This window comes from Gallus gallus, chromosome 1 (genome assembly GCF_016699485.2).
Source record: "Gallus gallus isolate bGalGal1 chromosome 1, bGalGal1.mat.broiler.GRCg7b, whole genome shotgun sequence".
Lineage (NCBI taxonomy): Eukaryota > Metazoa > Chordata > Aves > Galliformes > Phasianidae > Gallus > Gallus gallus.
In genome coordinates, this window is record NC_052532.1 from 147765547 (window position 1) to 147789623 (window position 24077).

At 37.2% G+C, this 24077-nt stretch overlaps 1 protein-coding gene across 26 annotated transcripts in view; it reads right to left on the reverse strand.

Annotated features, from left to right (window-relative positions):
- GPC5 (glypican 5) overlaps window positions 1–24077 on the reverse strand; it is a 676292-nt gene that overhangs the window by 421678 nt on the left and 230537 nt on the right. For 2 of the 26 annotated variants that reach the window (XM_046898942.1, XM_040653920.2), the window contains exons 7-8: window positions 20512–20575; window positions 19564–20264 (exon numbers count right to left, since the gene is read on the reverse strand). The exons of the other annotated variants lie outside the window; for them this stretch is intronic. In XM_046898942.1, the coding sequence (XP_046754898.1) occupies window positions 20543–20575 (33 nt within the window). In that variant the 3' untranslated portion in view covers window positions 19564–20264; window positions 20512–20542. Of the gene's footprint in view, window positions 1–19563; window positions 20265–20511; window positions 20576–24077 lie in introns of those variants that run through there. 26 annotated transcript variants of the gene reach the window in all.

Below are 24077 nucleotides of genomic sequence, written 5' to 3' on the forward strand. Positions count from 1 at the left end.
TATGCAGTCAAATATTAGGGAGTGCTCTGCTCACTGCTACTCAATGAACCTTGGAATAAATGGAGAGGTAGAAGCCTCCAGTTTCTTTCCAGTGATAAAAAACTTCTGTACAGTATCTTGTAGGTATTTCCACAAACTCTTCATGGAGCAATACCAGTTTAAGATAAACAGTTGAAAATCTGGAACAATAAATAAGTTTCTGAACATCTGCAGCAAGAGCAGCCATGACCAAGTTCTGTTGTGGTAGGAGAAGAACAACACTGCTGTCTTGCTCCAGTTTATCGGAGGGAGAGAAGGTTCTTTGATATATATATATATCCAGTGTGAGATTAAGAAAAATGGTTCAAATGTTGGTCCAACCAGTTTATTACAAATCTTAATCAGTCAGGGAGATGGGGAAGGAGAGACGGGCAATAGAACAGATAAGAAATAAAAGCAAGGAGTCTTTGTAGAGAGTAAGAGAGAGAGAGTCACCACCATGGGTCCAGCGTGGTTCGTCTTCAGTAGTGATGGGTTGTCAGGGGCTGTTTTTCCGTTGACGAGGACAACTGTGACCAACCTTCCAACGGCAGCACAAACTTATTTATAAGTCCAAAGTGGTTAAGTCAGCTCCTTTTGGAGTGACATCTTCTGGCTTTAGGATCTCAGCAGGAACTCCTTTTGTTCCCATCTTCCAGGCCTTGCCAGCAGATAAGAGGGAGCATGGAGGCACCAACTTATATATTGCGTTCACATGATACAATGGTATCATCCCCTAGTCTCACATAGAAAGATGGAGTTATTTGGTCACAGGCCAGATCTTCCGCCAGTAAACAGTCCTGAGCACTCTCTTCTGAAGGCAAACAGCTCCAAAGAAATACTTTCAAATGTAAAATTCTCCACAGAGTGATGTTGATTGCCACACGGCAACACTCATCTCTCATCTCCTAGATAAGTTAGAGTCTTATCCCAAGAAATGTCTCAGAAAGCAAGCTTTGAGCCAAAAACAAAGAAGGATTCATTCAACTGTTGAAATTGAAATTCAGGTTCTGGAGGAGTTTGCTCTATGCCAGAAATTTGATAGCAAGAATTTATTTCACCTATCCTGCAAGTAATTCTTTGAAAGGGAGACACACAATCACTCTTCTCCAATCTCTTGCAATAAAAGCCAACCACTGTGATTTTCTGTATTCAACATAATGTGAGGTAACATGTTGGATGTGTTCAGTTAAATCTAGGAAGCTTGGATTTAGTGCTCTGAAGGAACTCAACTGTCTAAGTTAAGAAACTGTTAATTTGTTTGACAGTTGAAAGCTGCTAACAGATTCATAGACTGGTTCAGACACACATAAAAAGCAAGTCTTCAGTACTTCAGTACTTCTTTTTTTGAAAAGGAGTATCTTAAGGTAAAACAATATTTTTTCCTCATTAAAAAAATAAATAAATAAATAGAAAATGTATATTTATTCCATAAGCTTACTACATATGTTCCTCTAAAATTCTGGCCAAAATTTACTCTGAGTAGGGGTCTCTAGTTGTCAGAAATTTTCTTTTAATTGCTTCATGAAGGCTGTGCACCCCTACAGTGTTTTTTATTTGGTTATTTGGAAAAAGAATTTTTTGCTGTTGTTAACAATACTTTCATTAATTTAAATACACTTTTGGGGCCCACGTATTATATGCAACCCTTTGTTTCTGGTATCTCACAAATATTCTAAAATTATATCCCCTCTTACACTCACTTGCTGCAAATAATTCCCTGGACCTCTTCTAATAAAGCATGCTTACCACCATCATTCCACATAATCACAGCCAAAAAATTACAAGATAATTGAGTTTGGAATTAACCTCTGGAGGTCATCTCCAATTCCTCTGCCTAGGCAGGATCACATTTTCTCAGTCTTTCCTCATAGCAGAGGTGCCCTAGCCTCTGAATCACCTTTGTGGCACTTCATTGGAGCCTCTTCAGAATGTTCATAACTCTCTTCTGCTGAGCTGAAAACTCAGAACTGGGTGCAGTACTGTAGGAAGGATCCACTCCTTTGACCTGCTGGCAATACTTCACTTACTGTAGTCCAGCATCCCATTAGCCTTCTCTGCAGCAAGTGCATACTGTTGGTTTGTGTTCAGTTTGATGTCCAGCAGGGTGCCCTTTTCTGCAAAGCTGCTTTCTAGCTGCATGGCACCTGCATATACTGGTGCCTGGGGTTGTTCCTCCCTGGGTGCAGGAATGATGCTAAATACTATTCCTTTTTCACATTTTGAAAATAAATTAATAAATTAATAAAAACAAGCAAATAAAATTTCTCCACTTCCATCTATTTAAATTCTAATATGAAAAATTACAGAAGCAGTAATAGCACCAATAAATTCACAAATCTGCCATACTAATACCGAAAATGAGCTACTCAGTATATATATTCAGTTGCCTGAGCAGAGCTACATTAAGAAACAATAAAAAAATCCATCTTCTGAGCTGCCTGGTGTTTGGAAATCAGACATGCATTTTACTCAGTAGAAAGGCTGGATAGCTTTGTTTACCTGAACAGCAGTTTTTTAATGTGCTTCAAAGACGTAGAAGGCATGCTCTTGCTCATCACTTTTGCTCAGGAGTGCAGTTAGGTGACAGACTAATTGCTGCAACATTGGATTCATGTGTGCCCTTACAGAGCAAAGGAACATCTGGTGTGTATTTCTGTCACTTCCTCCTTCAACACTGCTGCGCACTTGTGTCATCAATATCACCTACACTTGTTCCTATGCTACAACTTTGTTTCTCTCCTACATGGTTACATGGTTTCCATATCCCATAGGCTATATAAAGAAATTTGGATGCATAAGACAGCAGCTCATGTATAATGCTGTTAGTGCTCCTAGGATTCATCTATGTTTGAACATAACATATTGACTCTGAAAACCAAAAACATCTTTTTTGGAATTCCAAGTGGAGATACAAAATGAAGCTGAAAATGAAAATCTTAAGAGGAGGAGAAAAACCAAGTATCCTTTCACATATACCTTCTTTTCACTAGGATTAAATTTTTGGATTTCTTTTGCACAAAGTTCTGAACACGCAGATGCACTTATCACAGTTAAAAAAACCTCTTTGATTCTCAGCATTTTGTACTGGGTAGGCCCCTACTGATCTCAATGGAAGCTTTATTGACTGAGAATTAAGTAAGGCCTGCACACTTCAGCTTTATAGGATTACAGTTCTGAGAAACGGCTTACTGTACAGGAAGATCTAAGGGATAAGGATGACGTTGATAGCGGTGTAACTTCTGCTGTGCTTTACTGCTTTAGCATGATAGAGACATAAGTCACAGATATTTGAAACATGGAAAAATACTTCTGATGAGCTAGTTGGGACTGTGAGTATACACATCTATTTGTATATGTCTATAGATAAAAACATATGTTTAAAACATATGCCATACTGTTCAAGAAAATAGAAACAAATATGATGACCTAAAGTTCAAAACTGCAGAACTGTTCTCTAATTTTAAAGCCAGGTCCTAGTTTGTGGATATGCTTTGAGATGATGAGAGATGAGAGAGAGATTATGGAGAGTATGTGCATCCTCAAGGAAGCTCTACATTTGTTTCTTCTCTGCCAGTGCAAAATAATTCTGTGTAGATATTTTCTTGTAAAAGTCCTAAGATTCCATCAGGGTAAATGTAACATAAATACAATACAGTTTCTGTCTAAGGAAAAAAGGCAATAGTAATAACTGTACTTTTATTGTATGGTTTTTGCTTACTTTGTGTATTGAAATTAAAATCAGATGCTACAAAGTCTATGCAATTACAAAAGCTGATTCCTGAAGCTTTGGTTAGTCCGTACACTTCAGAATTCCACTTAAAAAAAATCTATTGACTAAAATAAACTAATACACTGGTATTAAAGACTATAGGTCAAACTCACTAGAGAACCAACCTACTCTTGGGAGGTGGGTATTTTTACATATTTGCTTCATTTCAGATTAGTTCAATAGTTATGAAGCTACCTCTGGCAGCCAGCCACATCTAGCTGTCCACTTGTCTACACCACAGTGCCCCAGCTTAGATACAGAAGTATTACTGGAGTTGGTGTTGAGTACCTTCTGAATGTTGAGGTAAATGGCATCCACTTCTCCCTTTGTCTGCAAATCTAGTGATTTTATCACAGAAGGCAATCAGGTTGATCAGGCATGATTTACTCAGTGGTCAGGCACTTGAATGGGCTGCCCAGGGAGGTGGTTAAGTCGCTGTTTCTGGATGCGTTCAATAAACTTTAAATGATGTACTAGGGGACATGCTTTAGTGGGGAAATATAAGTGGTAGATGGACGGTTGGACTAGATTACTCTGGAGGTCTTTTCTTTGCAGGAAAACTTTATATTTTTTTCCAGGTAACAAAGTGAAGCTGATGAGCCTGTAGTTCCTTGGGTTGACTTTTTGACCTTTATTTTTTTCATTGAGTACCTAGCTGAATTTTTATGACCTTCCAAAGATGATGGAGAACAGCACTGCAAGGATGTCAGGCAGCTCTCCTAACACTGTTGAACGCAGTCTCTAAGGTCCCACAGACCTGTATTGGTCAATTTATCTTTTGTAGTCAACCAATACTATGGTTTCTACCATAGTATGCTGCCTTTCTGTATTGGAGCTCTCTCATGAGTTCCCTGTTTAGCTAGGCTCCCGATATGCTTATGCATTTTCCTCAGTATCACAACTAACTGTATCTGGGCTGGAAAGATCCTGTCCTTAAATATTTGCCCTTTCCTGATCTTTTAACCTTCTGTGAGATACCACCTAACAGTTTCCTGAACAATCATAGAATCATAGAATCGCTAAGGTTGGAAAAGACCCAAAGGATCATCCAGTCCAACCATTCACCCTTCACCAATGGTTCTTGCTAAACCATGTCCCTCAACACAACATCCAAACGCTCTTTGAACACCACCAGGGTTGGTGACTCCACCACCTCCCTGGGCAGCCCATTCCAGTGCCGGACCACCCTTTCAGAGAAGTAGTATTTCCTAACATCCAGCCTGAATCTTCCCTGGCGCAGCTTGAATCCATTCCCTCTCGTCCTATCACTAGTCACATGAGAGAAGAGGCTGACCCCCAGCTCATTACAACCTCCCTTCAGGTAGTTATAGAGAGCAATAAGGTCTCCCCTGAGTCTCCTCTTCTCCAGACCGAACAATCCCAGCTCCTTCAGCGGCTCCTTATAAGTCCTGTGCTCCAGACCCCTCATCAGCTTTGTTGCCCTTCTCTGGACACACTCCAGGACCTCGATGCCTTTCTTACAGTGAGGGACCCAAACCTGGACGCAGTACTCAAGGTGCGGCCTCACCAGTGCTGAGTACAGGGGGACAATTACTTCCCTGTTCCTGCTGGCCACACTATTTCTGATACAAGCCAGGATGCCATTGGCCTTCTTGGCCACCTGGGCACACTGCTGGCTCATGTTCAGTCTAGCGTCAATCAACACCCCCAGGTCCGTTTCCTCTACAGTCTTCCAGCCACTCTGCCCCAAGCCTGTAGCATTGCCTGCGGTTACTGTGGCCAAAGTGCAGGACCCGGCATTCGGTCTTGTTGAATCCCATCCCATTGGCTTCAGCCCAGCTATCCAACCTATCCAGATTCCTCTGTAGGGCCTTGATACCCTCAGGCAGATCAACACTTCCAGTCAACTTGGTGTCATCTGCAAGCCAAAGTCTACTTGACTAAAATCCAAGGCCTGAACTCTGCTACTCCCCCTCCTTACTCCTCTCAGTATCGGAACACCATAATTTAATAGTAACTGCAACCACAATTGCCATTGTCTGCCATGTGCCTAAGCAGCTCTTGTTAGTGAATATCAGATCCAGCTGTGAGTCATCTCTTAGTTTGTCTGTTTGTCTGTCTGTGCTGTGTCACCAAAGCAAACCAAGAAGCTATTCCTGCATTAAAAAGAACGTGGCCAGCAGGTTGAGGCAGGTGATCCTTCCCCTCTGTTCTACCCCAGTGAGGCCATATATGGAGAACTGTGTCCAGCTCTAGGCTCCACAGTTCTAGAACGACAGTGAACTAGTAGTATTCACAACTCACCTGGACTCTCTCCTGTGCAAGCTACTCTAGGGAACCTGCTTTAGCAAGAGAGTTGGACTGGATGATCTCCAGAGGTCCTTTCCAACTCCTATGATTTTGTGTTTCTATGACTTCCTTTGGAAGGCTTGCTTACATCTTTCTATATTGCTTTTCCAGAGTTGGCATAGAGTTTAAAGTCTCCCATAAGATCCAGCATCTGTGATACATATTTATTTACAGAATTTTTCATTTTTCTGCAAATTTTCCATCAGCCTGTGGTCTGCTACATATAGGAGCTACATACCTTCATGCTGCTCCTTTACATAAAAAGCAAACTTCCTCCCATTTGTTTACCTTTCCTGAACAGCCAGTATTAATGTATCACAGTACTCAAGGTATGCAGGCTATGCCACCACATATTTCAGCATCATTAATGTCACAATTCTGCATGAGTACATGAAGCTTTAATTCCTCCTGCTTGTTTCCAAGGCTACATCCATTTGTGTATATTTCAAGACAGCCTTCTTTTGCCCCATTTTATTGTTCATGTCTGCTTTTCCTGGCACCCTGCACCACTGGCTCACAAGGTGAGTCCTGTCTTTATCCAACTGTATTCAATTTGAACCATTTTAACTGCAGTGGCAGTTAATGTCTGTGTAAGAAAAAAGTGGCATATGGGGCAAAGATTTCTTGTAAAATTATTGGTCATAAAGCAAACTCACGCAAAAAAAAAGAAAGACACATTCACTCACAAAACTAATAGTAATACAGGTATTGAAGTTAATGAAACTGAAAAAAAAATACAAAGTTGAAAATTATAAAAAACTAAAAAATACACTGGGCCAACAACCAGGATTTTGCCAACTGCAGCTGTTTTTTGATAAATGTCTAGCCCAAGTAAATGGGGACTTTTATTTTGGTATTATGTTTTATCTTAAAAATGAATTCAGTTTTTATTGATTTTGAAAGTAACACTTGCAAGTATTAAAGTAATAGCTTTTTGATTGATTCAGTCAGGATAAGTTAGGAATTGTGACTAAAGGGGGAATTAATCAGTAAGGAGTTGATTTAGGACCTCTTTCATAATATGGATTTCCTTTTTTTTTTTTTTTTTTTTTTCATCATTGTTCTGTTGTTAAAGACCTGATGGACTGTTTGCACTGAGGTGAATGAATAAACGACTGTAACTGAGAGTGACTGAAAAGTGAGGCCATGTCAGAAGAATTAAAGTCTTCTTTAAATTAAATGCAGCAATCAAACTCAGTATAAGAAAGGCTGCGGGAAACTATACAGTAAGCAAGCAGAAAGGGAATCATTTTCCATTCCAGGCAAAACAGCTCAGAAAAGAGACAGAACTTGTTCAGAAATCTACCTTCGAAGAGAAAAATGTCTGTCTAGTAAAAAATACATAGAGAAATACATGGAGGTATTTGTGACAGATTCAGACAAGCAACACTTCTCCAGTCCCTTTCATATAGTATGTATAAGAATCACCGTATGAAGACATTCCATACTGGCTTTTAAGAACCCTTTTTCCTACCATTGTATCTTGGCGAGATGCAAAACATTATCAAGCTTGCTTGGTAAAGCTGTGATTGAACCAGATCATTGAATACTGAACTGAGCAAGTAGCCAAAGAGCTTTTTTTTTGTTTTTAGGAATTAACATAATTATTCTTATATGAACTATAAGAAGTGGGTATCAGTTTCAATTTTTCAAAGACTCCAGAAGTCATTCCAAATAATTTTTATATGAATATGAAGAAGTGTTTTGGGAGCTCTCAGACTCTGAGATCATGACATTTAAGCAAAATATATTCTTTCTCTGGGAAACAATTAGCAAGAATCAGCTTTAGGCAAATACTGGTCATGGATTGTGGGGTGAGTGTGTGTGTAGACAAACTGCCAAAATTTTGTAATATATGAGTAATATTTGTACAGAAATTGAAAAAAATATATTTTTTTTCTAGGGATTATATTTTTATTCCTTTGAGGAAAAAGGTTGATTTTTGTTTTGAACTTTTCAAATAGTATCTTGTTAGAAAAAAAACAAATACAGGCTTTAACAAGAAATGGCACAAAGGCAGGATGCTGTGCTCGTTCATTTTGCAAAGTCTCACATGACTTACAAAAATTTTACAGAAAACATGGTTCAAAATTCACCATTCCTGCTGTTTAAAAATTTATGGCCAACAGGGCAACAATCAAAATAATTTTTATTAATGACACGTTTCTGATTGCAATTTTTTTCCCATGAAAAATTCAATGGAGGGAGAAGGTCCTTATGGATCAATTCTACCTTAATTGATCTATGTAATTGTGATATAACATGCGAAAATATCCATAGGGCAGAAAATGACTAAAATAATCACTACATCTGCTTAGAGATGTAGAGGATTAGAAGTCAGTGAATTAAAAAATAATAATATATATATATATATAAAGAGTGTGCATCTTAAGAGTTTGGAGTATAATCTGAGCCTTTCAATTTTACTGAATTTACTAATAGTTACAATATTGGTCCTGTCAGGGCAATAAATTCCAAAATAAAATTCATTCAACAGTAGCACTTCAAAAAAATGTGGAAGCTATTATTACAGTCATTTTTAAAGTACTATTGATTTAAGTCCCTGTCATTTTTATTCACTTTATTTCATGAAAAGCCCCTTGAAGTAATGCAATCATCAATTTTGAAGTTGTTCATTTTTTCAATAAAATAAAATAAAATAATAATTTTTTTTTCACTGTTAATACTGGAAAAGCACATAAAAGATTTGTAATCTCTAATTTTCAGGAAGTAGGCTACAATAACCAAATTCAGTTTAATATACATATGTATATTGATTGGAAGTACTTAAATGCTTTATGGAAACTGGCAACTAAACAAACTAAACATAAATTTACACTAGCATCTCTTCCTTGTAATAAAATGAATTACTAAAATTAAACGTAGAATCTCAAAAACAGTTAGGAAAATCTGAAATGAATTCAGTAGCACAAATGGGTTCAAGAAATAATCAAAGTCAATATATTTAACCAATGGTTTCCCTATCACACTGAAATACAATGACATACTAATAATTATACTATTCCTGCCTTTGTAAAAGAAAGCTATAAAAATAAAATGATATAAGGAACATGGAATTTGAAGAGAAAATTAGTAAATGTGATTTTTATATGGTTTATAATTCTAAAAGAATATTTAAACATGAAATAGCTTTAGTCAAAGTAGTAAAGTTTCTTTTTCTCCTAAATGCATGTATCTTCATATTTAAATATGATATAGAAAATAACTGGGAAGAAGATGAATGCATGTTTAGAATCCATCCCTGGATCTATAGCTGTCCCAAAGATAATAAGCCTCCCATGGATCTAAATTACCAGGGAGTGTAAATAGCTCACATCAATCTTCTGACCATTTACCCTAATCTTAGATTCGTCATTTGCCTCCAGCTGATGAGCTTCAACCTTACGAAAATTCTTATTAATAACTGGAAGGCTGTCTCTTATTCACAAGTTTACATTTCATGTTACTGCAGGCCTTAGCTCATACAGTTTTGTTGCTATGTCACAGTACGCTCTCTGTAAACTCATGTATCTCAGCACACACACTATTTTCTCCTTCTTTCCTATTTTTCCTTGCATTAGTTTATAGTCCACCTATTGGGTTTATAGATGCCTGAATGGAACTCTAAATTCTTTTTCTTTTATCTTCATCAACTCTGTTTTATTTCCATTACATAATTATCATAGTTCAGTCTTCTCTAGGTTCCTTATTCAACATCACCTTTTGTGCTGGAAATGGTTGTACAGAAGTTCAGTTCTCTCTAACCTGTTTTTTACTATTCTTGATGGCAGGTTTCACTATTTGTATTACCATTCCTGCAAGCTAAGGTCAGTTTGACATTTGACAATTCCATATTATCCCTGCACTAACTAGATGTATTTTTTTCTCTTCATCGGCCTTCCATCATATCCCTTTTTTTTTTAAGGCTTTTCCATTATTGTTTATCCATTTTTATTTCCATTGCCATTCTGGTTTCTTTTTCCTATTGTTTCTTCACGTTCAAGTAAGATACATTTTCCACAATTCATTTTGCATTCAAAATTATTAACTTCTCAGCAGATTTACTTTCATATCCCTTATTTTTTCAAAGTTTGCACTTTGAAATTGAGGAAAAAAAGATAGCTACAGAGCTTTAGTGCATGAATGGCTTATTTTTCAGCAGTATGCTAATTTAAAATGTCAAGAAGGTTTTAAGGTGATTAAAGCACTTCAGTAACAAGGGAAATGATCAACTGATGTCACTGCCAGCAAAGCGCAGAGGACTACATTTAGATTCTTTCTAATAAAGAAAGCCCATTTCAGTGTCATCTATTTAGATTAATAGGGTTTAGACAGTACAAAAACCTTAGCAGTGACACATGTTGTCTTTGCTTACTCCTTGTCCATAATTAAAGTACATTTCCTGAAAAGCAGATTATAAATCCCACTCTAAATTAAAAAAGTAAATAAATATTACTGGATCGCTATAGTAAACTTTTCTGTTATAAATACCATGATTTTTTTTTTTTAATAACTCAACCTTTTTTGGGAATTATTGAATTCCACAGTCTTTAGAGAATTAGTTATGGGCATTTTTAGCCAGCTTTATAATGGCTTATAACTTGTATTTTACATTTCCTGGGAAAGTACAATAATCACCAAGTTATGGGCCAGAGTTATCTGATGTGATTCTGTTTTTTCTTTTCTTTGGAATTAATTCACTACAATTGCATAATGTGTTATCAAATATTATTGATGAAAAATAATTGTATCCTATCTTGCCAGTCCTGTGATAACTGGGGACCTATAACATATACCCATACCATACCTACACCAGATCCCCCAGCTCCCCCTTCCCCCCCCCCCCCCCCCGAAGAGAAAAGAAAAGAAAAGAAAAGAAAAGAAAAGAAAAGAAAAGAAAAGAAAAGAAAAGAAAAGAAAAGAAAAGAAAAGAAAAGAAAAGAAAAGAAAAGAAAAGAAAAGAAAAGAAAAGAAAAGAAAAGAAAAGAAAAGAAAAGAAAAGAAAAGAAAAGAAAAGAAAAGAAAAGAAAAGAAAAGAAAAGAAAAGAAAAGAAAAGAAAAGAAAAGAAAAGAAGAGGAAAAGCTAAAGCACTGAGGTGTTGTGCATATGGGAACCCTTAGACCGGTATTTCTGCTAAAGCTTTGTGTAATGAAAATATACCCTGAATTAATTAAGTACACTGAAATTGCTCCTAATAAGTAATCTCTTTGGGGTTTTTTTAATGAATTTATGTTTGTCTAGGGAGTTGATAAACGATTTTAAGAACCTGTAGAGTTTTTGTGGAAAAGTAAGTGGTCAACCTATTCTTGAAAGACAGTTACCTAAGGTACAAATGAGCAGATGTAACCTAAATTTCATGTTGCTCAAAATGAATGGGATCTTATGTTTCTTTCATCCAAACACATCGTGTCTAAAGCATATCCTACGTAAAATATCTCAGTTTGGACTATGCTCATTCTAGGAAGCCAAAGCACACCAACAAACAAAGAAATAAAAAAGAAAAAAAAAGAGACATTCTAGATTGTAATTGAGGCCATCTCAAGTGTGAATTGCCTAAGGGGAAAAAAAGAGATGCTTTTTTCACATTAATAAACAAGAAATGTTTCAGCATACCATTAAATGACTCAAGATGGTTTGAGCCCAGGCTACAATATTGCTTTCAATATCAAAGGAATTGTAGCTTGTTTTATTTTGATTTCCAGAAATACACAGAAACTAATCTACTACTTTCCTGTCCAGAAGGAACTTGCATATTTCACGTCCTGAATAATGGAACTGTCATACAACTTAGAAAGCAATAAAGGTAGGAATCATAAATAATTGTTGTAGTGTTTGAAACAACTTATTAAAGACATTGGGGAAAAAAAAAAAAAAAAAAAAAAAAAGCCAGAGACAGAGAGAGAAATGGGAAAGAGAGAGAAAAGGAGAAAGGCATTGAGCAGGATTAACAAGACCATGAAAAACCCTTCCTGCTTACAAGCTCCCTTCAAGTACTGGACGATCGCAATGAGGTCTCCCTGGAGTCTTCTCTTCTCTAAGCTAAACAAGCCCAACTTTCTCAGACTTTATTCATAGGAGAGGTGCTCCAACCCTTAGAACATCTTCATGGCCCTCTTCTGGACACTCTTCAACAGTTCTACATCTTTCTTGTGCTGGAGGCCCCAGGCCTGAAGGCAGTACTTCAGATAGGGTCCTACAGGGGCAGAGTTGACAGGCACAATCATTTCTACAACCCAGCTGGCCACCCCTCTTTTGATACAGTACAGGATATTGTTGGCACTCTGGGCTGCCAGCACACACTACTGGCTCATGTCAGACTTTTCATTCATCAGGACCCCCAAATTCTTCTCGGCAGAGTTGTTCTCAAGGAGTTCTTATCCCAGTCTGTAGACATACACATTCGCCACAATCCAACTACAACATCTTGCACTTGGCCTTGTTGGACCTCATTAGATTCTTATGTGTCCACTTTTCAAGCCTGTTCAGGTTCCTTCCTTCTTTTGTATTAACTACACCACTCAGCTTGGTATCATCAGTAAACTTGTGGAGGATACACTTGATCCCAGTGGCTATGTTTTTGATAAAGATATTGAAAACTACCAAGGTGGATTCCTGGGGGACAGTACTCACCACTGGCCTCCATCTGGACATTGACAACAACATTCTGGCTGTAATCATCCAACCAATTCTTTACCCACCAAACAGTCTACCCTTCAAGTCTGTATCTCTCCAATTTAGAGATAAGGATGTGGTGTAGGACCATGTCAAAAGCCTTGCGGAAGTCCAGGTAGATGACACTAGTTGCCCTTCCTTTGTCCACCAATGCTGTCACTCCATCACAAAAGGCCATCAGATTGGTCAAGCAAGATTTGCCCTTAGTAAAGTCATTCTGTCTGTTTTGGATCACTTTCTCATCTCGCATGATCCTTAACATCTGTTCCATGATGACCTACTCCATGATCTTCCCAGGCACGGAGATGAGGCTCACTGGCCTGTAGTTCCCCAGCTCTTCCTTCCTCCCTCACTTAAAAATGAAAGTGAAATTTCCCTTTTTCCAGTCACTGGGGATTTTTCCTGACAGCCCTGACTTTTCAAATATGATGGATGACACTCTAGCAACCACAGCCAGTTCCTTCAGATACCCGGGATGCATGTCATCCAATCCAATAGACTTGTACACATTCAACCTCAAGAGGTAATCTCAGACTTGCTCTGTTTTTAGAGTAGAATGAATTTCTCTCCACCAAACCTTGCCTAGAGGATCAAGGACAAGAGAGACATGGGAAAGGCAAAGAATTCATTGAGCACCTCAGCCTTCTCTGTTTCTGTTGAAGTCATTTCTCCCTTCTCATTTATCATATCTCCTTTGCCTCTCTCTTATGACCAATGTATCTAAATAATCCCTCTTTGCTATTGTTCACATCTCTTACAAAGTTTAATGGCTGTTTACAAGGGTGGATGCTAATAGGACAAGGGGGAATGATTTTAAATTGAGACACGGGAGGTTTAGATTAGATATTAGGAGGAAGTGTTTCACTCAGAGGGTGGTGACGCACTGGAACAGGTTGCCCAAGGAGGTTGTGGATGCCCCACCCTGGAGGCATTGAAGGCCAGGCTGGATGTGGCTCTGGGCAACCTGGTCTAGTGGTCGGCGACCCTGCACATAGCAGGGGGGTTGAAACTAGATGATTGCCGTGGTCCTTTTCAACCCAGGCCATTCTATGATTCTATGATTCTATGATCCTATGATTCTATGATTCTGTGTTCCTATGATTCTTTGATTAATTCCACGCCTGTCTTGGCTTCCCAGATCTTATCTCTGCACATTCAGACAGCATCACTATATTCTTTCCAATCCACACATCACTGCTTCCGCTGCTTATACTTTTCCTTCTTTTCTCTCAGTCTGACAAGTAAATCCTTACTAAGCCATGTTGGTTTCCAGCCTCCTCTGGTAGATTTCTTCTATTGAGGGATGGAGAGCTTTTGTACTCTCAGAAAGGCAACCTTAAAGTGCTGCCAGCTCTGTTCCATGCCTTTGTCCCTAAGAACAGTTTCCCAGGGAATCTTATCCAACAATTCCTTAAACAGCCCAAAGTTGGGGCTCCTGAATTTCAGGCTCCTGACTATACTCTTTACCAGGCCCATGTTCTTTGAGATCACAATCTTGAGCAGAACATGGTCGCAGCAGCTCAGACTGCCTCTAGTCTTAACCATTCCTCAAAGATCTGCTTTGCGTTCCTGAGCACTACAGTACTAGCATGTCTTACGGATGATAGCCAGAATAGCCAGGTTTTAGCTAGAAATTCCAGAAATAAAAAATAATGAAAATAATTTCCTGTGATTTGTGGTATTGGTCCCTATAAACAGACTTAAGTCTCAGATATTAAAAAAAAAAAAAAAGTCTGAAATATTTTTAAAAAGTATTACAAAATATATACTTGAAACTCAATTGTTTAGTAGCAAAAACAACAACCAAACTGAATAAGGCTTCTTTTCTGATATGACATTGATCAGTGGTAGTTTAAAACTGCTAAAAAAATTCTGAAAATTCTCAGAGACTTTTTGTTAGTAATATTATAATATTGATATTAATACAATTTAAGAACACTAAGGATGAAAAACAATATATTCCAATTGTTCAATTTAAAATATATATATATCATTTTTCAGAATCCTATGCCCTATTCTTGCTAGGTTTTTATGAAAGACTTCTTTCACTTTTCTTTTCCATCCCTCACAACTGCAAAATTGAGGATGCTTTGAAGCTATATACTAGTACCATAGGAAGAGCAGCATGTCATCCCTCCAATTGTGCTCTTCTGACAGAAGTCTGTTTGTAGAGGAAGAGAGTGTAGACTGCTGGTTACTATCAGTTTTCACCGTTTAAGTGTGGAAATACAAGAAAGACTGTTCAGAGCAGCAGCTGTGGAGCCAGATAAACAGCATAAGAACCAAGGAATCTCTAGAAGAAAAAGGAACTCACAGAAGAAAAAGGCTCACAGCTCTGACTGGATAAGTGCCTACATGCACAGTTAAGGAGTATTTGTGGAATACTCTGTTGACATGTAAAGGTGGATGGGAAAGTTGTAGGGGCAGATGGGAAAGCTAAAAAAAGAAAACTTGTGAAGGTATATAGGTGATGTGAGAACTTGTAATAAAGGATTTGGATCGTTCACATCTGAGTCCATGCATCAGACACTGCATTTAAGGTGTAAAACGTTATATCTGGTGCATGAAGTAAACATAGGTTGCTACATCCAGGAGATCTAGACAACACACTTAAGTGTTGGATATATGCAAGATCAGCAGTTAAGAAAATCTGAGTGTGAATTGAATAGACAGAAAAATTGGCAGAACACAATGAACAGATCATTAAGGTACGCAGAAAACAAACAAACAAAAAGATGTATAATTCACAGCATGTTAAAGAAAATTAGTAATCTGAATTTCAAAAAGACTGGAAGATATCCTGACATTCTGGGCAATTCTTACACAACATTAGTGCAGCATCAGCATCAAATGCAATACACCAGTGGGGAGCAATAGCATCTTTCTCATAAACATAAGTTTATATATATATATATATATATACTTGAAATCTTTCCTATCTGTCCTGGGAAAGTCATAGAAAGCTTTTTTTTCAAGAAAAAGTCAAGTCAAGAAAATGCAGACTACTGCTATTTTGAAACTAAGAACAAAAACACACATTAAAAAAAAAAAATCATGGTGACATGCAACTAATTGTAAGTTGGAGTCATGACCTGCAAATTTGTTAAAATTAGCAATCTTGCTTTATGTCTCATTTAAAACAGAACACAGAAATATCAGTAAAGACAGCAGCTCGGGGAAAAGATTTGAATACAATCTATTATAGAAATATCCAACAAAGGTAACACAGTACTGCAAATATTCACAGCTTGTTATTTATTCTCATTTTTAAATTACTAAAATTTTAAGTTATTTTTTTAAGAAAAATATTGATGTGTATTTCAGTAATATTTTTCTCCTCTTGAGAAACAGTATTAGGAAAAAAAAATAAAAATTGCAATAGGAAACAGAATAAGGCAACAAAAACCAGATTAAGTAAAAAAGTTTTTTTCCAGTTGTGTCACTTAAGACAAATATATTTTCTTCTTTTTAAAAGGTCCAAATAAAACTTACTCAAAATGTCCCAAAACTCCATACTTCCTCATTTTTTTCATACTTCATTTCTTGATAAGACTTCTGTCCCTAAAAACTTATAACTTAGGAGTTGTCCTCCAGCTTAAGAAGATACAAAAATTCTCACTGATCTGAATGAAAATTATTTTCTTGCAAATGAAGTTCTTTAAGGTGACTTCTTCACATACACTCAGGATATATCAAACTCACTACTATTCTGTTCTATATTACTTCTTAATTTCTGACAGCAAATCACAAATGTGTTTGCAACATCTGCAGACTATGACTGCAGTCAACTATGAGAAAAATACACATTTAATGTGCGATCTGACCAATTCAGTGCCCCAGAACAGCCAAAACAGACAAGTATGTTCCTGGATTATGAAAACAATATCCGTAAACACAGTGGAGATGTCTGTACTGCTAAATCTTAACTCTGATCTTTGAAAATGACTCAAGAAATGCAGTCTCTATATGATTTGTGGTAACTAACTGGTCCTTGACAATTAAGGATTGATTTTGTCAGTTTCATTTTTTTATTTTCATTATTCCAGCATCTATTTTTAAATGACTGTGGATACTTTATTTATTTAGTTAGTTTTCATCATTACATTGAATTTAGAAGAAAATATGATGATTGGAGTGTCCTAACATTTTTGTAGCTATTTTCAACTTAAGAGACTTGAAAACCCCACATTCTTTCCAATCTCAACTGCATTGGCTGAATACTTGGAATTGTATGTGAACAACTCTTCATCAAAAAGGATCTTAAGTATTTTGTTGTTAATATTCTGGTTTATCTAACAGTCCTCTTACAAGGGTCAGGTAGCACATAACTTCATGGCAAACATCTCTTTTTGTAGTGCTTTTTGTAGTGGTTTCACCCTGATGGACAGGTAAACTCCTCCACCCTGATGGACAGGTAAACACCACACTACTCCCTCACTCTTTCTCAAAAGAACTGGGGGAGAATTGAGATAAGGATACAGAGATCCCTCACCAATTACCATTATGGGCAAAACAGACTAAGCATAGGGAGATTAATACATTTACTGCCAAGTACTAACAGACTAAAGCAGTGAGAAACTAAAAGCAAATGGAAAACATTATCTGTCCCTACTCCATGATAGGTCCCTCCTACAGGAAGACATCCTTCCTGACTGGATCCTGTGTGGGTTTCCCACAGGCTGCAGTTCTTCCAGCACTGCTGTAACACGGCTCTGTCTCATGGGACTCACCCTTCAGGCACTGTTCCATGTGGGCCTCACAGGTGGAAACTCTCTCAGCCCTCCTGCCCCACCTCAGGCTGCTCTCCACTCACTGCAGCTCAGGCCAGTGAAGAAGCAGTGCAAGTCAAAAACATTCAGATTAATCAAGAACTGGAGACACTTCAGAAATTAAGGTAGCTGTTACAGGCGGGACTAACTGCAGCTGAACCATGAGGGAACCAGATGGCTGATGCTTCAAACAAGGCTTCAAAAAGGTTCTAAAGGAGTTCTTAAATAGAAGAACAGGGAAAAGCTGAGAACTGTGGCATAGAGGAGCAAAGGTTTAGAGAAGGACCTCTAGTGAAGGATAAAATAGAGGACAGCAACCGTCAAATAGAAAGTGGAAATGGAACAGACAGGATGGGTCAAATTATCATAATGAATAAAAGCACTTCCCGAAGTGCATCCATTATATACTTGAATGTCATGTTCCAGGGTCTTGGTGATATCTAACTATTCAAAAGTAGCATAAGACTTATCAGGAAAGATAAATACTATATCTCCGCCTGTTTCGAGGGCCTTAAAGAAATAACATAGGTTATGATTGCTAGTGTTATGAACAGTAGTCTTATTGTATTCAAGGTCTGACAGTAGTTTGTATATTTTCACTAAAAAGTAATGGTGTTAGATATACTGACATATTGTACTGCAATTTTTACTATGCACAGATGTGTGTTTTGACATTAATGCTCAAACAAATATAGTATACATATGAGAGACGAGATCTTTTGCAAGGCAGAATCAGAATAAAGCAGCTAAGTTAACCAGGAAAATTGCAGTTTATCTATCTATGGCTTTGGGGTAAGGGAATTCAAACTTTATAACACCTTCCAATATTATCCAACCTTATCACAATGATTTTTTCACATCTATCCATTATTTGCACTTTGAAATGCCTCCCTATCTCTCACCACAATAAAGGCAAATTTTTGGCAGTGGCTACAATACATTTCCTCTCTCATTTGCCTGTATAGTTATTATCTAACTCCAACACCATAATTCAGATATTTAAAGCTAGGTGGGTTTTTTTTTCTGTTACAGCTACAACTGGCTGAGAAATATTTTTGTGTTCAAGCTGAGCGTCCACTGTCCCAGACCTACATACCCATGGGAAACAGAAATCCATGAAAAGAAATGATGAGTAAGAGAGTGAAACTATACAATGAGGTGAATAACATGAACATTTTTAAGAATGCAGAAAAGAAACTGAGGAGGGGAATTAAGAAAGACAGGAAACAAAAACGAGGTTTCTAATAGGAGGCTGGATCTGGGAAAACAGTTCTTTAAGCAGTACGGAAGGAGAATAGGATGTTTCTCTCTTCATTACAATTATACATCCCATCAACAGGAAAAAAAAAAGAAAAACCACACTTTTGTCTGAAGTCTTTAGGCCCCAAAAAACTTTGAGATTTGCACAGTCTGGATTATGGACCAGTGCACTTGTGAGCAAATTTATATGGTAATCAGATGTCAACTAACACTAGATGTAAGCAGTGATTACCTGTTACAACTGAAGTGACAACCAAGTTACAAGAAATAAAGTTTCTAACCAAAACATTATCATAAGTAAAAACATGGGGTCTACATACTGAGTTTAAGGAATTACAGATAACAGATCTACCTCTAAAAGTGTTTTAAAGATTTGTTTCATCGTTTTCTCCTGCAGCTTTTTATACTGGTGAAGTAAGACAGTCTGTAGATCAAGCTGAACTAGTCCCCAAGACAAAAAAGGCACAGGGAAATGAGGAAGCAGAGGTAGCTCATCAATGTCCTAGTACCAGAACAGCACTTCACACAGCTGGAGAGTAGGAAAAAAAAGTACTTCTATTTTTTTTTTTTTTTCCCTGGAAAGTTTTACCTAGGGGATGTAGATAATGAACTTTTCAAAGAAATTCAGGTGGATCCTTGTCAGAATGGCAATGACTAGATCTTTCTAAAAACCTTCATCTGAGTACTTTTGAATGCCTGTCAGAAACAGGAAAGGGCTAAGAAGGGCAAAAGAGGAAAAAATATGAGCAATAAGGAGCTGGGAAATATGCTGGTTTTGAGATAAAATTATTTTTAAGATGCATGGCCCTGAAAAGTCATTTAAAGAAATGGATGCATTATAGCAAATTTAAGTGAAACTGTACCACCTGTATAATGAAGTGGTTTGGTAATACATTTAAATGATAGAACCTGAAAAGAAGTCGCAGAAGTGGTAACTAATCTGCCTTGTAAAGGGATATACAAATATCTTTTCCACCATATTACTATCAAACACATGATTTATTATGTATATAACGAATCTTTATGAGCTTTCTTACTTGAAAGTGTTTTTATTATATGCTTATTTTTGAAACCACTTAGAATTATTTATTTTTGTTATTGTTGTTTGGTTGACAATATATCATTCAGTTAAATACAGAGAAGATCAGTATTTCTCTTCCTGGAGTACTTTCACCATCTAAGAAATAACTGCTAGGAAACATTTGTATTTTCCAGTATTATCTCTTGAAACAAAAACAAAGTGACAATTTGCATAGCTCAGCCTATTTCTGACACTTTAATTCATAATGGTGAACAGTTTTGCTGAGGTTTCATATAATTTACATGCTTCCTGTTTGGCTCTCCTTCTTCTGCTATGTGCTAGTTGGCTCCCAGGGCTTTGCTGAGCAAAATGTGCATGCTTAAAACATATGATATAGTTTCAAATATGAATTCTGTTCTCCATGTAGATTTCACACACACACTGCAGAAGAGAAAAATAGTTTAATATGTCATACTATGCAGCTATTATAGAATTTTCTACATTTACAGAGAGTAAAAGACTAGGCAGATGAGTTCTTTAGGCAAAAAAACAGCCCTTGTAGATAACATGGGATTTTTGTTTGTAAGGTTTCAGAGCAACAGATTGCTTTCCAGACTGATACTTCTTGCATCCACAGAATGCATTACTTATTGTATAGACTGACAAGGAAAACAAATTATGATGATACCTGCAGCAAATGACTTGCTCTGTACTGCTGTTTACAGGCCACTGACTTGGAGGATTTCCCAGAACTGCAAATAGAAGGAAATAACCTGTCTCAAATAGGAAACATTCAATATGCTGAAAAAGGATGTATTGCTTTTCAGTACAGAAAGTCCATGGACATCAACTTTCTTCCCTCAGAAGGTGACTGCATACCACTTAAATGCTGCTACAATACATTTTTGTAGTGCGTTTTGCTAATGTGTTCGTGTTAGATGCCATAGCTTTGCCCAGTTAGCTTTCCATGCATCAAATATATATATATATATATATATGGTTTTATGATTGCAAATGATAAAGAACCCTGTTTCCTATGGCATTCTGTTTTGTAGTTGGTCACAGTATTCATAATGACAGTTCCATGTGTATTGTCTGGTGTTAACAAAGTATGAGTTTACTCTGTAGTGTGCTTTTCGAAGCTATAGAGATAGGACTGACATAAAATAATATATTACAATCTTTTTTCAACTTAAAGAAATGTCATTATTTCCACAATGACCTCTGCTCCTATGTCAAATCCACACCCAACAAATTAAAGTGGAGAAAGTACTAATCATCAAGCATTAATATGGGGATGTGCACACAGGGCAGGCATCTTGCTTATTTCCTTACTACATCAGCCTAGAGGAACTGCTCACTCAGTAATTTCCATGGTATTGGTGAGACCATGTTTCCAGGTGCCACATAGATCTTAATGGTACCTACTGTAATTCCAGTTACTGCTCCACTTTATTTATTTATTTTTTTCCTTTTTAACGAGTGTGCTTGCATACAAAGAATTTTGCTTGTTTTCATTATATTGACAGACTACATCTGACATTAATTAGTATTAACAGAAACAGTAAGCTGCTTCTCAAATTTTTGTTGATGTTTAATAGCTGAGCCTTCACTGTGAAGAGATTGTCAGTGAAGCTATGTGAAGGTGTTGTGATATGTATCAGATTTAAGTTAGAATGACTAATTTGATTTTCCCTTCTGATTAGAGAGGAATTTATTGCTTTATTTAAATCTTTTTAAGTCTTTTTTTATAGCAAAGTCTAGACTTCTCATTCTTTAGAAATATATTGTCACAAGTATGTTAGAAGATGAATAGAGGACTATTCCTCTAACTTTTGTTATTTTAGTATAATAAGGGTATTGATTTCAGTGGAGAATATTAGAATGGTGTATTGGGTTTCCATGGCAAGGAGCTGACAGCAGGGCCTGCACGGCTCCTCTGTGAGGTATGGCTGGGGCTGTCCCATGCAGGACACAGCCAGCTCGAAGGGCTCCAGTGCAGGTCTCAGCTGGGCCCAGCAGCCATTGGTGAGCAGCCTGGGGAAATGTATTGAAGAAAGGGTAAAATGTACTGTGTAGCAGCTGTGAGAGAAAGCAGTGAGAAAACATACGAGGGAAGAAATTCTGCAGACCTCAGGGTTGAAGAAGAGGGAGGAGAAGGTGTTCCTGTGTGACAGATTTCCTTGCAGCCCATGGAGAAAGCAACACTGGAGCAGATATTGACACTGCAGCCTGTGGAGGACCTCATGCTTCAGCAGGTGGATGTTCCCTGAAGGAAGCTGCAGCCCATGGAGAGCCCATGCAGGAGCAAACTGTGGCTCCCACATTGGAGCTGACATTTCCTGAAGGACTAGAGACTACGGTATTGACCCAAGAAGGAGCTGTTCTGGGGAACTGCCCATGGGAGGGGCCTTGTGCTGGATGGAGAGAGAGAGTAAGAGGTAATGAATGGCAGAGAAGAATTATTAGGAACTGACCACAATCCCCATTCACCATTCCTCTGTGCCTCTTGATGGGAGAGGAGGCAGAAGAGTCAGGAATGAATTAGTCAAATCGAGACTGGGAAGAAGGGAGGGACCAGGAGAAGCTGTTTTTAGTTTTTTGTCTTTGTTTCTTACCATCCTACTCTATTTTTAATCAGCAACAAATTGTATCAATTTTCCACACTTTTGGTTAGTTTTGCCAGTTACATTAACTGGTGAGTTCCCTGTTCTTCTCTTGAGGCATGAGCTTTTCCATTTACTTTCTTCCCATCCTGTTGAGAATAGGGAGTGAGAGAGCAGTTGGCATTTACTTGGGTGCAAATAATAGCTTCAATTAGTGCAGCTTCTTCCAAAATCACGTGTTGAGAAAATTCACAGTGCATGTCTCACAAAGTAGTTCGAATGTAAAGAGTAATTGAATTCTTACACTTAAAAATTTTTATTTGTAAGATTAAATCAACCTTTTAAATAGTAATCAAGCTTATTTAGGATGATGTATGAAATATGTGCTGAACAAACTACCTTAATATTTCAATAAAATACCTTATAGCAAATTTTGTCTCACTGCAAAATATAGTTTGTAAAGAACCAGACTGAATAGGAGCTCTGCTGCTGTGGAAGAACACAAGACAGTAATGTAATATTAAAATAGATATTCACCCTTAATGATATAGAGCATCCATGTATTCCAGTGCAGTTGACAGTTTGATAAATGAGCTAGGGCAGCGCCAAAAAAATAATTTGTTTAACTGAGATTCACTATGCTATATTAAAGTTTAATCAGTTTCAATCAGATATTATTATCAATTCTAATATAATAAATATCAAATAATACTTATGCCATAAAAAAATCTATTAACAGGATATGTCTTTCCTGTTTTATTTTTTATTCTAGATATATCTCTCACATTCTGGTTCATTGACAACCTAGTCTGTGAATATAGAAGATGGAATGATTAACGCTGTTTGTATTGCAAGTAGGTGAGGCTCGTATGCACCTCTGCAAACTCCAATTGTTCCACATGAGAAGTAATGAATATAATTCTTCAACCACAGGAACAGAAACTCTTTACACAAATGCAAATCCCTACAGGCAGGTCACTTTCAAGCTGAATTCCTAAAACAAGTTTTAGTTGATTGTATACTAATTGGCACGGCTGACATTGCACAGCAGTTGATTCACTGAAGGGAAAGGCCAATAGCAAAGGTAAACCACAGTACTGCTGCTTAAAAGAGTCTTCTACTTAAAGTGTTCGGAGACAAGACAGTTCTTACAATGGTATTCACTCAGAATTAACTGTACTTCCTATACCACTTCTGTTCTCCCTCCTGAGGAGACATCACAAAGGTTATGCTATCCAATTAAAATATGAAATTAGATATTGACACCTTCCTCTGCCTGTAAGATGATCTAAATAGATGTTTAAATTTAAGAAGGCTTCTGTCTTTTTTTTTTAATTTATAAATATGAAAAGCACATATGCAAAAACAAACAAACAAATAAATAAATACAAATCCCATGACATTTTAGATGATTCTCCTAATATGGTTAGCTAGTTAAAAATCTGACAATTGTCACAATGTATCCACTGTAATATGTTATGCAATATAAATCTCATCTATGTGTACAACCACCGGCAGGCAAAGCCTTTCCAAAAAAAAGGACTTTTTTATTCTTCAATAAATTTATAGAAGAATGTTTCAACTTTCAACATTTACAGAGTGACTCCCGGGCATCTGTACAGCCACATCAAAGTCAATGGGAAGTTGT